Raw genomic sequence first — 14,335 nt, 5'->3', positions numbered from 1 at the left:
TTCCATCGTCGTCATTTTAGAAGAAAGCAGTTACTCTCCATTGAAGAGGCCTGGAATCTACCGATATCAGCAGAAATGTCCTCTCGCCAACAACAGCAACAGCAAAGCGGAACGCAGCAGCCTCGGCCGATTACGCAAACCTACCTGAAAACCTCTTTCACGCAAAACGGACCTCAGGGCCCCCCACCTCCGTATCCATCACCCGGGCCACCGAATAAACGATTTAAAAGTGAGAATGGCGAACAAAAGCTGCCAGCTACACCTCAGCCGCCGCAGCAACAACCTTCCTTTTATTTAACACAGCAACAACTTCAGTTATTGAATTTCTTTCAGCAAAATATATCCACCTTGACGCCTGCGCAACAGGTAAGTTGACTCGTTTTAAACTGTTGACCAAGGTTTTCTCTCAATTTATCATTAAATTTTTCTGGTATCTTCATATTACATAGTGGGATGTCCTCAATTTACATTATACTTTTTTCGTCTAGAAACTTTGACTAGAACTTGTACTAGATGAACTTGTTAAAATTTTGACAATGTAAATCAGAAAATTCCGTCCAAGTTTCTAATCTAGAAACTAGATCTGAAACTAGGTCCAGACCCATTTTCCATCCAACTTTCATACTTGTGACTTGCGCACTAGCACCAAATTAGAACAAATTCCGTGCTACCAACAACTTTATTTTTATACTCTTGAACATAACCTCAAATATAAGTCTCTTGAATTAGGTACATGTACATAGCAAAAATGAGTTTCTTTTGCTTGTTATTCATGTTTGTTTCCTAGCAATTTAAATTAACCTCAAAATGTACAATATTGAGATTTGTTTTCCGAAATTGGCAGCACTGCCATTGAAACACAAAAAGTCAATGCATCAAAAAGCGGTAAATTTAAATTTCTAGTATAGTGTCGAATCTAGCACAAGTTCTAGTCAAGGTTTCTAGACGAAAAAAGTATAATGTAAATTGAGCTTAATATTTGATAAAAACATTTTTCTTTTCACAGACGCTTATGCAACAATTCCAACATCAATACAGGCTTATGCAGCAACACCAGCAACAGATGTTAAGCCAAAGACAACCAACAACTGCCTCGCCTCGACAGCTTTCGAACATAGTGTCGTACAATAGTACGCCTCATCAGTATTCACCACAAGTCATACCTCCTAACAGGCCGTCTTCTCTAGACGCGATCAAAAGCTTTTCGCCCACTCAACCTTCGAGTTTTATCAAAGTGGAAAAACTCGTACAACCCGCTTTGATGGCTCCCGTTCCGAATTGTACAAAGGACTTGGGTCTCCCCAATAATAATTCCGCGGACCTAGACGTTAGCGAAGAGGAGTTGCAACACTTGCTATCTGAAAAAGATTTGACAACTACGTTTGCGGAAAACCTTTTAAAACAGTTTGTGTCAGACGACATAGATCAAGTAAAAGAAGAGGACGTGTCAGGTACTGTGGACTGCCCAAATGCTTTTGATTAATTATTCGCACGCAGGCAACAATTTATCGTGTGGTCCATTTTCTCCGTCAAATACAAGCATGGAAATTGAAAAATACAAATTGAAAATGAAACCTCCACTGCAGGACGGTATTTTAACGATAAAATCCGAACCCCCGTGGGACTTGGATCCGATCGGCTCATATGAAAAACGCTCTGATTCTGAATACTCCATTGAAATGAATTCTAAATCGATTCTAGAGATGTGCAAGTAGGTTGTGGCGCGTTTTAATTACATGTGAAAATGTTCAATTTTACAGAGGCGAAGGTGTTAAAGGTGAAATTAGCAATTCACTAATAGCCGATTGTGCTCCGCCTCCTGCACCGCCCGACCCACCCTCTCACAAATTAAACCACCAACAACTACTGCCGCCCACACCCTCTGTTTACCTCGATAATAAAAAGCACGCGTTTAGTCCACAGCTTCAGGAATTTTGCTTGAAGCATCCCATCGCAGTCATTCGCGGTTTAGCTTCGGCCTTAAAATTAGATCTAGGCTTGTTCTCTACGAAAACGCTGGTGGAGGCGAATCCTGATCACACAGTCGAGGTCAGAACACAAATTCAACAACCATCGGATGAAAATTGGGATCCACAGTTGGGACGTAAGGTTTGGGCGTGCATATCGCATCGGTCGCATACAACGATAGCGAGGTACGCCCAATACCAAGCTTCCAGTTTTAAAGAAAGTCTAAAGGTACGCACGCCATTTTTAAATGTGTTAATAGTCAACTTTCTTACAGGAGGAGCGTGATAAATCTCTCGGTTCCGCCTATAATCTTTCAGATTCCGATTCCAAAGACTCCAATAATTTTTCGCGAAGGAAAAACAAGAATAATTCCACCTTACCGCAATCCGGCGTTATCAAAAATTATAATCCTCCTAAAATGCTCAAGTATATTTCAATTTATTTGCGCAAAGTGGCCCTCTAATGTATTGTTTTAGATTTGGAACTAATGTTGATTTATCGGATGAACGTAAATGGAAACCTCAACTCCAAGAACTTATGAAACTGCCTGCCTTTGCGAGAGTGGTGTCCGCTGGAAATATGTTGTCACATGTTGGCCATGTCATTTTAGGAATGAACACTGTTCAGCTTTACATGAAGGTAGGTGCAGAAGGGCGCTATGCTACAAGCTCTGACTAGCTGCTTAGTAATTGGGTTATGTAGGTGAATGCAAGATGACTCGGCGCTCATCACTAAGGTCGGAATATAAAAAATAAATACGCAGTACGAGAGGGGTCGTTCTTACTCTTCACATTATCTTTCTATCAATTTTTCACGTTGGCCCAAAGACGCCACAACACAGACGTACACTTCCTCTCACTATATGCACACCTACTTTGAAATTGCTGTTAAAGGATAATTTTAAAATGTCCCTTAATACCTACGCAGCCAGTGTCATTGCTTCGCTCCTGTCCTTTCTTCTTTTAGTTCGACCAATGAGGGTTGAACAATATATTTTTTTAAATATTAGGTACTAATGGTGACTTACTTATAGTTACTGGTTCCTCTTTGTATGATGTGGTAAGCATTTGCAATACAGGGTGGCCAAATAAGAATGCGAGGTACTGTATCTGGGAACCTGTCCATCGTAGAGGCTTACAGTAAAAAAATTTATTACTAAAACGGCCACGAGAAAAGCCTGGAAAATATTTGTAAGTTTCTGAAATGACCGCTAGGGGGCGTAACTGCAATCTGGAATCTAAAAAAGTGATTTTTCTGTGAATTCCGCTATATTAACCTAACAAAAAAATGTCCGGTCTTTGAAGTTGACGATAATCTGAACCTTTTTTGTTTGACAATTTTTCCTGTATCTCTAAAAATGAAGTGGTGGGGGGTATTCAAAGGTTTCCGTAAAGAACACCCTGTATCTTCGAAACGACTGAGCCGATTTAAACAAACTCGGGTTAGTTCAAAAGAGCTATCCTTCAGCTACAAATATTATACTATTTGAAGTTTTGTTAGTGTCACATATCACCGCTTGAGGGCTTTTTTCGACATTCCGACAGAAATGGTTAATTTTCTCAAAAAAATTAAATGCGTTGGTTTGATTTTTTTTTCATGAAAAAGTAGCTAAATGATGCCTAAACAAGCTCGCGAAAACCGCATCTCGATATCTTGTTCCTAACCTAAAATTTAGGCCAAAGAAAATTTTATACCCTCAAAATTTTATTTTTTTAAGCTAATTTTTCCGGAATTATTTTTATTATATAATTTGTGCCCTAAGGTGGATCGATTTAAAAAAGGAAGCTTTTAATGCCGCCGTAAATGCTCCAAATGCTGGCCCTCACGATATAAAAATATATATATATCTCAAGATATCGAGATGCTGTTTTCGCGAACTTGTTTAGGCATCATTTAGCTACTTTTTCATGAAAAAAAAAATCGAACCAATGCATTTAATTTTTTTGAGAAAATTAACCATTTCTGTCAGAATGTCGAAAAAAGCCCTCAAGCGGTGATATGTGAAACTAACAAAACTTCAAATAGTATAATATTTGTAGCTGAAGAATAGCTCTTTTGAACTAACCTGAGTTTGTTTAAATCGGCTCAGCCGTTTCGAAGATAAAGGGTGTTCTTTACGGAAACCTTTGAATACCCCCCACCACTTCATTTTTAGAGATACAGGAAAAATTGTCAAAAAAAACTGTTCAGATTATCGTCAACTTCAAAGACCGGACATTTTTTTGTTAGGTTAATATAGCTGAATTCACAGAAATACCACTTTTTTATAATCCAGATTGCAGTTACGCCCCCTAGTGGTCATTTCAGAAACTTAAAAATATTTTCCAGGTTTTGCTCGTGGCCGTTTTAGTAATAAATTTTTTTACCGCAAGTCTCTAAGATGGATAGATTCTCAGATACAGTACCTCGCATTCTTAGTTGGCCACCCTGTACATCATTATTATGGTTTGCTACTTTTTACCACACAATGATCCACTACTCGTGTATCCTTTGGTGGGTGGTGAACTGGGATGATTGTATGGAAGCTTAGTTTCAGTCAGATTGTATTCTAAATGACCTATTGGCAGGCAACCTGAGTGTAAATTATAAAATCTGAAATTTTAACCCAGTGAATCTCTTGCTAAGTCTCGCTAAGCAAGCCCGGCGAGGACTTGGATGCACCAGGTATGAAAATTTCATTAATTTCGATGATTGGGGTTCCAGACAGAAGCTATACATTTTGCATGAAAATAAATGAAACACGTATGCTGCTGAAGTACTGCAAACACAAAATGGAAATACGTTCTCTGAACCAACTACTAAGAGAGCTGTTGCTGAAAGATGAGGGAATAATACAAGACAAAGAAAAATTAATTAAGTTTCTAGAAGCAACAATTTAACATAAATATAAAACAAAAGAATTTACAAAAATAATTGTACATGTAACATGTTTATACAATCCACTTTATTAGGATGAGCATAATAATAATAATAATAATAATATATATTCAGGCTAATATACATGGAGTACTTACAAGTTACATATCGTCAAAAATATCACAGTCACTTATCTAAACAAATGTTTAGAAGTATCACAGGTAAAATCAAAAGTTAAAAATTCTTGATAGCTATAGAAGCATATAAATTGTAAGGCTATGGCGATAATAATTTCGTGGGTGGTAGGTATAAGAGACTCGCTGAGCAAATTTAAGATTTTATAATTTACATTCGGGTTGCCTGCCATTGGCTCTTAGAATTAGACACTGGGCTTTTGACCTAGTTTTTATATAACTACAGTGGCCACCTGGGCCAGTAGCAAGTATAGTTTGATGGTTCTGGTTCAAGGTTTTATATAGGCTACTCGTCCACTTCCATTTCCTCGTATTTTTCGACTACTTCAATTTGTCCCTCTGTTCTCCCTTTCTTAACTGTAACTGTAACACCTGGGTTTGCTTCAGTATTTTCGGTAGCAGTAGTTGATACCATTGCCCTTAAGTTAGTTGTGTACTGTGACTTGAGTGAAGCAATTTTTGTAAACCCATATGATCCCCGTCACTTTTTTTCCTATGACAACTAATCTCAATCGCCATGTTTACAGGTGCCTGGCAGTCGAACGCCCGGTCATCAAGAGAACAATAACTTCTGTTCGATTAACATTAACATCGGACCAGGAGATTGTGAATGGTTTGCTGTACCTGACGCGTATTGGGGTGCCGTATGTGCCTTATGCGAGAAAAACCAAATAAACTACCTTCACGGATCCTGGTGGCCCGTTCTCGACGACCTCTACAAGTCGAACATACCAGTGTATAGATTCCTACAGAGACCCGGCGATCTCGTCTGGGTTAATGCTGGCTGCGTTCACTGGGTGCAGGCGGTGGGATGGTGTAATAATATAGCGTGGAACGTCGGTCCGTTAACCGCCAGGCAGTATCAGTTGGCGATCGAGCGGTACGAGTGGAATAAGCTTCAGAGTTACAAGTCGATAGTTCCCATGCTGCATTTGTCGTGGAATTTAGCTAGAAATATTAAAGTGTCCGATCCGAGGTTGTTTGCGTCAATTAAGTGAGTTTGGTCCATTTTGGAATTGTCCTTAATACTTTCTCTGTTACAGGAAGTGCTTGTTGAGAACATTACGACAGTGTTCCATGATCTTGGAGTTTGTGAAGCATAAGGGTGTAGATGTAAAGTTTCACGGACGAGGTAAAAATGAAGCGTCCCATTACTGTGGGCAGTGTGAAGTAGGTGTTTTCGCATCTATGTAAGCGTTAGCTTATACGTTTATTTCAGATTGAGGTGTTCAACATATTGTTCATACGTGAGCAAGAGAAGCGCCACGTTGTTCACTGCCTTGACTGCGCAAGGAAGCAGTCGTCTAATTTGGAAGGCTTCGTTTGTCTCGAGGAGTACAGGATGGAGGAACTTATGGATGTATACGACAGTTTTGTGTTGCATCCTGTGGTAAGTTCCATAAACGAATCCTTCCGCTTAATGTCGTAGGAAGATTCTATGTTGCTCAGCTACCACTGCCAGTTGTAACAAAGGTACAATTCAGAACACAGAGTTCGGTAGATACGTTCTAATCTTGTATAGGTTTGTAAATATAATTTAGTAGAATAAAAGGCTGTGTGTTGAATATTTCTGTAAAATGTGTTCCGTATTGGATGTTTTCCATTACAATTTAAAAATTTTTTTTAACCAAATGATTATAGAGCGGAAGTAAAATGTGTTCATTGCTAGCGAAGATAACTCTACTTGAGCAGTGCCAGTTAAGAGTTATTTTAAACAGGCCTATAGGGCGCATGTGCAATTTTTTTGGTTTAATTTGGTTGATGAGTACTACAGCAGTAAAATATACATATTATGCCTTTTTACTTTTAATAAGCACTAGATTTCATACAATCTGTAGCTGCCATGACCATATTTTTGGTTTCTGAAATGAATATTTTTCTCTCCAACTTTTGAATTAATTTGGTACCATTGTTTATTGACTTGTTTAAGTTGTGGATCGAATCGTAACAACAAATTGCTTCACACTTTCACTACCATACATGGTGACATTCTATAGAGCAATTTTTTAAAATATGCTAAAGCATAAATACTGCCCAAAGTTTCGTTTAATTTTAGTCTGAAGGTTTGGTGTCTAGTTCTACTTCAAAGGTGTACTCTGCATGCATAAGCGAAGTGGATTTTCGTATGAGTGAAGTTGTAAGTGTGAGCAATTTCTTTTATTTCCAACTTTTTTTTTTATTCTATTGTGTTACTGTCTTATTTTAACAAAATGAAATTGTCTTCCAATATCAAAGGACAGAAAATTTGAAAGTTTGTTGTACATCAAAAACACAGTTTTTTTCGTACTTGTTTCATATTTTAAAAAAGTACCGATTGAGCACCCTGTAATTTTATAATTGATAACCACAATGTGCGCCACGGCCTGTTTATCTTAACAGCAAAACTGTTACACAACTGTCATCTTGTAAGTTAATTTAGTATTGTTTACGTTTAGGTAATACGAAATTTAAATTGCGATTTAGTGGTGACTGTGGAATATTTAGTTTCTATTTAAATAATTTGAATTCTAGTTAACGTAAGCGTGCCATATTTTGATCAGTTTAAATTTCGATCTTGTAAAAAAATAGTTAAAGTGTGTGTAAGCGAATTTTCCTTTTGTAAATTGAACAATCGTCGAGAGTGCTTGGGAGTTAATTTTTGAAATACTGGCGCGAAATTAAAAGTAATATGTATTTTGATCTCAATAGTTGTAAATGACCTTCTGTAATGTAACATAGTTAAGTGCCGGTTTGATGGATGCGGGACCTTTAAATGTATATTGATTGAAAAATGTCAAATCATTGCCCCGAATTTGTAATTATTAATTTAATGTACTTGTCTTAAAGGTTAAGATTTTAAATTGTAAGTTAACACGTGTTATTTATTTTATAATGTTTGAATGTCATATGAGTGTCTAGTATAATGTGAAACGATAGCAAAGTTTAAATGTACTTTTCAGTCACTGCCACTTTGTGATACAGCGTTAACTTCGAAATATAAACTGTTGTTTGCACAGACAGCATGAGTTTGTACAGTGCCTTCAGTAACTGTCTTGAGCTACAAAAATATTTTTTGCGATTATTCACCTACTGTGAGTTAAATGTACATAAATATAACTTATAAGAAATGAAAATATTCTCAACTTTTATCAAATTTTCTTTTCAATTTATATTTTGAAGTCTGATATAGAACCATATAAGAGTTTATCAAAATAGTCGTAATTTATAACTATTAAATACTAAATGGAAATTTTGAATAAACAAATTTGAAAAATATTGGAACTATCCTATTTTTTGTGACGTTCAAACTCCTCTGCAAGACAGGTGGAGGGCGAGGAGGTAACAATCATGAAGGCCGAGGATGCAACTGAAGTTGAGAAGCCTTCAGGGAAACCACAACCATTGCACTTCAGTAGGTAAGCCCCGTATTACTATTTTATTAATGGTAAAAGTAGCACCAATTCATCTGCCATCCCCTGTACATACATGAGCCAACATATTGATGGCGTCCTGGTACAAGAACCTTGAACATACAAAGGGTCATCACTCGGCCAACAGCAATCGTGCATCTTTACTACTACTATAGGAATTCTGTTTCAAAGACCTGATGGCAGTAATGCTGACAGTGGGAAGGGATGGAAACAAGAGGGGGCGTGTGCTCGGGTCCACATACCTCCCTTATATCACCAAGCTTAGAAGTCCCGGAATCAGAGCTAGGAAGTAATCGATTACAATCGTAATTGATTACAGTCGATTGCATCCATTACAATGTAGCAACGAAGCAACGCATAATGTGTTGCCTATATGCCGGCGTATGTTTGCCTAAAGGTACCTTTACACTATCATACTTCTCATGTGATTTGTCATATGATAGTAACAAGCATTTAGATTTGTGTTTACAGTATACTATTTTTGGTATTATGGCTGTCATAAGACAAATCATAAGGAAATAATATGGAAATAATACGTAAATCGTGGAATAGGGATGTTTCTATTTCTGCATGACAAATGACATGACTTATTTTAAATATCCAAGTGATCCCGCCCTTTTCTGGTTACTTTTCGCATTTTGCTGTTGTACTTATCTGAAAAATACTTGAGTAAACCAGTAAACTTTTGATTATATCATTGATTATAGGTGTGTATAATCAATGATTATAGGTATATTAGTATAAATTACATAAACAATAAATCGAGCAATAAATATTTACGAGTATATTGGTATTTGGTTGTCTGGTTGTAGTGGTGTTTTCAGACACACATTGTCAAATAGTGTCTTGATTGGTAATTAACCCTTCAAATGTTTGGGGTAATCTTTCAAATAAGGGTACACTCATCCTTAATGTCGACCAAGGGGACAACTCTGTTTGCTTTGTTAATGAGACGCATAACGGAGAAATTATTTTTAAAATAATTGTTAAACTTTTTTCGTTAAAAATGTACTATGATTTTTGAGGCACTTTAGAAGTTCACCTATTTGTGCTTTACAGGTGATTTTTTGAGTTCTAAGTTAGCCTGAAGGTACTTTTTTGTTGAATACTTATTGTGATAATTAGCGATTTATTTTAATACAGAAGTTAACCGCACAAAGTTGCTTATTTGCCAATTTATTTAAAATTTTGCGGGATCCCGCAAATACCGGGTTCCCGTGGGATTAACATCTAACGATCCCGCAAATACCGGGATTGAGATTTTGCTGCGGGATTGCATTCCCTTGCTGTAACTTTTGAACTAGTAGCCCAATCTTGGAACTGTTTGAAATTATGGATTCGGGCCTCAAAAAAAGGCAGTGTATCACCTTCCTTTTCTACAAAAAATCGACTGCACCAAAATTTCTCGGGAAAACACTTTTTCTTATTAATTTTGGTGCGTAGAATCCAAAACAATTCGTACTCTTTCGATCAGACTTCTCAATCAAAAGTTATAGACTAGAAACCAATTTCGAAAGAAAATTCAAAGGGCTGTAACTTTTGAACTAGTAGCCCAATCTTGGAACTGTTTGAAATTATGGATTCGGGCCTCAAAAAAAGGCAGTGTATAACCTTCCTTTTTTACCAAAAATCGACTGCACCAAAATTTCTCGGGAAAACACTTTTCTTATTAATTTTGGTGCGTAGAATCCAAAACAATTCGTACTTTTTCGATCAGACTTCTCAATCAAAAGTTATAGGCTAGAAACCAATTTCCAAAGAAAATTCAAAGGGCTGTAACTTTTGAACTAGCAGCCCAATCTTGCAACTTGGAACATTTTAATTTAGAGAAGTTATATAGGTTTCGTAACTTCTTGTATTAAAGTCATATGAAAAACCTGTCAAGTGTAAAGTAAAACATTAAAACTCTTACGAAAAATATGTTGGTAGTAAATATCATATAACATATATAAAAAATCATGTGAGATATATTATAGTGTAGAAACAAGTTAGTTGAATGCATCTAATTTAAACATGTTAATATTCTAAGGTTGGTATTGCTTTCAAATGTCAACTGGAATTTTATAACCTCAATATTTCCGGAGTAAATTATTTAACAATGGAACACTATTTGTTATTATAAGGTAATTGACAACTATTAAAGGAGCACACTATCTGAAGAAGCCTCCCTGTAAAAAATGATTGGAATAGACAGGCATAGGTTGAAGAGGTATCCGAACGAAGTGGGTGTATTGTACGACATAAATGAGCCCCGTTTGAATGATTTCTCAAATGGGGAAGGCGACGAGATCGACTTTGAGCATCCCAATCCTGTATCCAACTTCGTTGATCCTGACAAAGGTAGCTTTCTAGTTTTCGATCGGTGAATGATCTTGTCTACTTTCAGAGGCAACTTTTAAGAAATTTATTGGAACTAGTGTTAGTCTCGTTAGTTTAATAGCCGAAAATTTACTTAGTCACCCTTTTGTCGTGTTACGCCGACAGTGTCAGGTAGGAACCAAGCAATGAGAGCTTATTTTAACTGTGGTTTTAGGTACACAATAAGTCTAAGCAATACCATGTGCTACCGATTACTTTGGTACCTGTTCTCTGTCATTTGCACAGACATCAAGGACTAACGACATTATGGAAAGGCCTTGGATCTGCTTTGTTAGTGCGTGGCATGACGCTTGGTGTTGAAGATTTACTTTCAAAAGTTACACCTTGGCCCAAGTATTTCTTAACGATAGTAGATGTCTCTTAATAGTTAAAGTTTTGTAATTTCAGAGAAATGTACAGAGGAATGTCGGTGAAGGCCTTTTTTCAGCATCTATTGTTGAAAGGGTAAGTTAATAAGAGTTCTGTGTGCAATCGGAACATCGTGGCTGCACTATATTGTTGCAATCTGTATTGATTATATCATGGATAATTCATTCCCCCCTTTCAAGAGAATACTACGGCATATACAGCGAGAAAATACTAATTGTCACTCATCTTTCAAAAAAGGTGTATCTCAAAAATGTAAATTTGGGGTGTTTCACAGTGAAAACAACCGCTGTGTGTTTTCTTTACAATTTAAGTAGTCACGCTAAATCTACTACGTGGCCTTTATTGACAACAGGTGAAAGAGATCAAGGAAACAGTGGGAACCACATCTGAATCATCGCTGCTGCAAAGGGGTCTTTCTTTAGGAGGGTCTAGGTTAATTAATAATTGGTTGGTTATCGAATGTATTGGTTTCAATACCAAAGGTAAAGGGTGAAGCATTTCTCCATCTTTGTGAAAACCAATGGTTTTCCTGTCTGTCCGTCTGTACTATTTACTTCCAAAATTATCAAGCTATACACAGAGGGAAATATTTATTATTTGATATTAAAAATGTAATGATTCATATAATATTTTTTGATACTTATATGGACAATGAAACTTAGTAGGGAGTAATAAATATATTTTCTAATGGTTTTTATCGCATTGGTTTAATAACTGTACGAAAAAATGTGATCAAAAACGCTGTATTAAAAAAGGTTAACTTACAATTTATATATGCTTATTAAACAACCTTAACCATTAAACGATGGATTGAACAAGGTACCTTTAAATCATGCACAGATACATATCTAATTAGTAAACCTAATTGAATATATATTTCTCTCCGTGTAGTTATGGTGTGGAGAAGTTTATTGAGATACTTTATGTCAAAATCTCGAGATTTTAAACTCCAAATCAGTTTAGAAATGTTTAGTGTCGTCTTTGTTTAGTTAAATTGTCTAAATTCTCCAGTGCTTTGATTTGGTCATTTAATGTAATTATGTAAGTAAAAGATTATGTCACAGATTCCAACGGGACTCACTTTTTATAATTATGGGATGATAGATTAGATTAGCATACATATGACATCTGTCAACTCTAGGTCTGCCTTGGCACCGCTAAAACAATGACTTACGCCTATATGTACCTGCTAGCTACAAAATTGTGTGAAGTAACTAGTAGCAGGGATTTATATTCAAATTCCGCCAGTAAGTTTGGCACCAAACACAGGTCAGCCAGTCCTAACAACATATTTGAGTTTTGCCATGGCGCTCCGGTTGCATACAGAATCATACTTGGACAGCTGTGCTTACTTTTTTGTTTTAGAGTAACTTTTTCACTAATAATGCCATACTATTGTGCGTCACTCGTAGAGACAGTGCAAAGTGACATTGCCAGTGAAAAACCAGGAATGCTGGATGTATTTAGGGAAGGCACGATACGCCTATTTAACTTGGGCGGTAATTCAAAAGGGCGCATGTTACCAGTTTGGGTCTTGGTACTGCCGACAATCACATTCGGTATAATCCGTTATTTGTTTTCATCTGCCGTCAAAGCGGGCACTTTTCGATTATTACAAGTTCGCGTGAAAGAGAGTTACCCGTCGAAAGCACTACCGAAGGATATAACAAACGTTGGTCTGGTGCACGATATCGAGTTGAATGCTTCGATTACCGCCACTGTGGCATCCGACTTAATCTTTTATCCGTTCGAGACCATCCTTCACAGATTATATTTACAGGTACTAAGATTCTGGGTCTGTCCACAATGCGCAATGGCAACCACCCCTAATTTAATGTCAGACGCCTGTATTTTAAATAAATCTTGATCATAACATCTAAGAATAACCACAACCTGCAATTTAAAAATGACTACTTGTTAGGGCATTGATACCACAATTTTTTTGTTGTTTAAAAAGAATAATTGTTGATCATTTGCTCAAGAGTAATTCCTTAGTTTTGAAATTACATGATCACATGACATCAACGAAAAAATAAGTTTTAAAAAAATTCAATAATCCGATCGGGTCCAATTGTGATTCTAAACCATTTGGGATACACAGAACACATAAAAAAAATTTGGAGGGAGGAGTTCAATGACAAAAACCTGTACTGAAGAATTTGTATATAAAGCAGTTTCTTTTGTTTTGGAGCAAATATCAATAACGGTCATTTGAAGAAAAACTAGGGGAAGATGATTTATCATTTTTATACAACACAGTGGCACACTGCAATGATCCCACAGCTGACTAGTTCAGGTTGGGTGCTGTAGCCAGTTCTTAAATTGGAGGTTGTGCTCAAGTGGCGTTCAGTCTGTGGTCATAATATTTAAAAAATGATCATAATTTGAAGCTGTGCATAGCGGTCTAGATCCTAACATTCTTCCCGACACAATTTTTGAAATATCCATTGCAGGGTACCAGAACGATCATTGATAATTTAGACTCTGGAAGATCTGTAATACCAATACTGACAAACTACAACAGTCCAACGGATTGTTTTGAAAGTTGTCTCTCCACCGAAGGCGTTTTTGGCTTGTACAAAGGCTTTGGAGCCTTACTATTGCAATACGCCGCTCACATATTCGTTGTTCAGTTAACGAAGTTCGTACTGACTGAAATTACAGCGATTTACAGAGGGCGAAGACTGCCCAGTTTGCCTGTTAAGGCCCAAAACGAATTAGTCGATGATAATCATTTGTCTTAATTGTTTAGGATACCAGTTGTATTTTATAATTTGTTATTTCAAGTTGGTAGATCAATAAAAAGGTAATAACCAGTTTTTATTTTTACCAGGGGGTGGATTATAGGTTCCGGTACTGCACGAAAGTTGTGGACGGTGGTTGATAATGGCAAGTCCTTAGGAGTTGCTATCCTGGTGGCAGATTGCTTAACATTTCATTTTGCTAATGTTAGTAATTCAATTAGATAAAATATTCATACATTTAAATTAACAAAACTAATTTCTTGGCTTGTGTTCCGGTTTCATGCGCATATAAAGGTTGTATTTATTTTACTTGGGACTACAAACTTTTTTTATTTAATATGTTGGTCTTTGGTTTAGCAAAACGTGCTTTTGTTAAATTTGATGAAATGCATTAACATTTTATTTTTTCTGGTGC

At 36.6% G+C, this 14,335-nt stretch overlaps 2 protein-coding genes across 6 annotated transcripts in view; both read left to right on the top strand.

Annotated features, from left to right (window-relative positions):
• LOC116165255 (lysine-specific demethylase 6A) overlaps positions 1-8,248 on the top strand; it is an 84,589-nt gene extending 76,341 nt beyond the window's left edge. For 3 of the 5 annotated variants that reach the window (XM_031479532.1, XM_031479531.1, XM_031479530.1), the window contains 9 exons: positions 21-366; positions 1,007-1,451; positions 1,498-1,711; positions 1,761-2,196; positions 2,243-2,394; positions 2,445-2,607; positions 5,546-6,012; positions 6,062-6,188; positions 6,238-8,248. In XM_031479532.1, coding sequence (XP_031335392.1) covers positions 21-366; positions 1,007-1,451; positions 1,498-1,711; positions 1,761-2,196; positions 2,243-2,394; positions 2,445-2,607; positions 5,546-6,012; positions 6,062-6,188; positions 6,238-6,447 — 2,560 coding nt within the window. In that variant the 3' untranslated portion in view covers positions 6,448-8,248. Of the gene's footprint in view, positions 1-20; positions 367-1,006; positions 1,452-1,497; positions 1,712-1,760; positions 2,197-2,242; positions 2,395-2,444; positions 2,608-3,001; positions 3,047-5,545; positions 6,013-6,061; positions 6,189-6,237 lie in introns of those variants that run through there. The other 2 variants (XM_031479533.1, XM_031479534.1) reach the window with 2 other exon arrangements.
• A 2,221-nt stretch (positions 8,249-10,469) lies between these two features.
• On the top strand, positions 10,470-14,003 carry LOC116165259 (solute carrier family 25 member 46-like). Its single transcript, XM_031479543.1, has 6 exons — positions 10,470-10,768; positions 10,815-10,918; positions 10,962-11,140; positions 11,195-11,251; positions 12,542-12,956; positions 13,630-14,003. Exons 1-6 carry the CDS (start codon positions 10,606-10,608, stop codon positions 13,918-13,920), a joined length of 1,209 nt encoding a protein of 402 aa, XP_031335403.1. The 5' UTR covers positions 10,470-10,605; the 3' UTR covers positions 13,921-14,003.
• The last annotated feature ends 332 nt before the right edge of the window (positions 14,004-14,335 follow it).

The sequence above is a fragment of the Photinus pyralis genome, unplaced genomic scaffold (genome assembly GCF_008802855.1).
Source record: "Photinus pyralis isolate 1611_PpyrPB1 unplaced genomic scaffold, Ppyr1.3 Ppyr1.4_LG3a, whole genome shotgun sequence".
NCBI lineage: Eukaryota > Metazoa > Arthropoda > Insecta > Coleoptera > Lampyridae > Photinus > Photinus pyralis.
The sequence above is the reverse complement of the archived record's forward strand: the minus strand, read 5'-3'. Positions and strand labels throughout refer to the sequence as shown.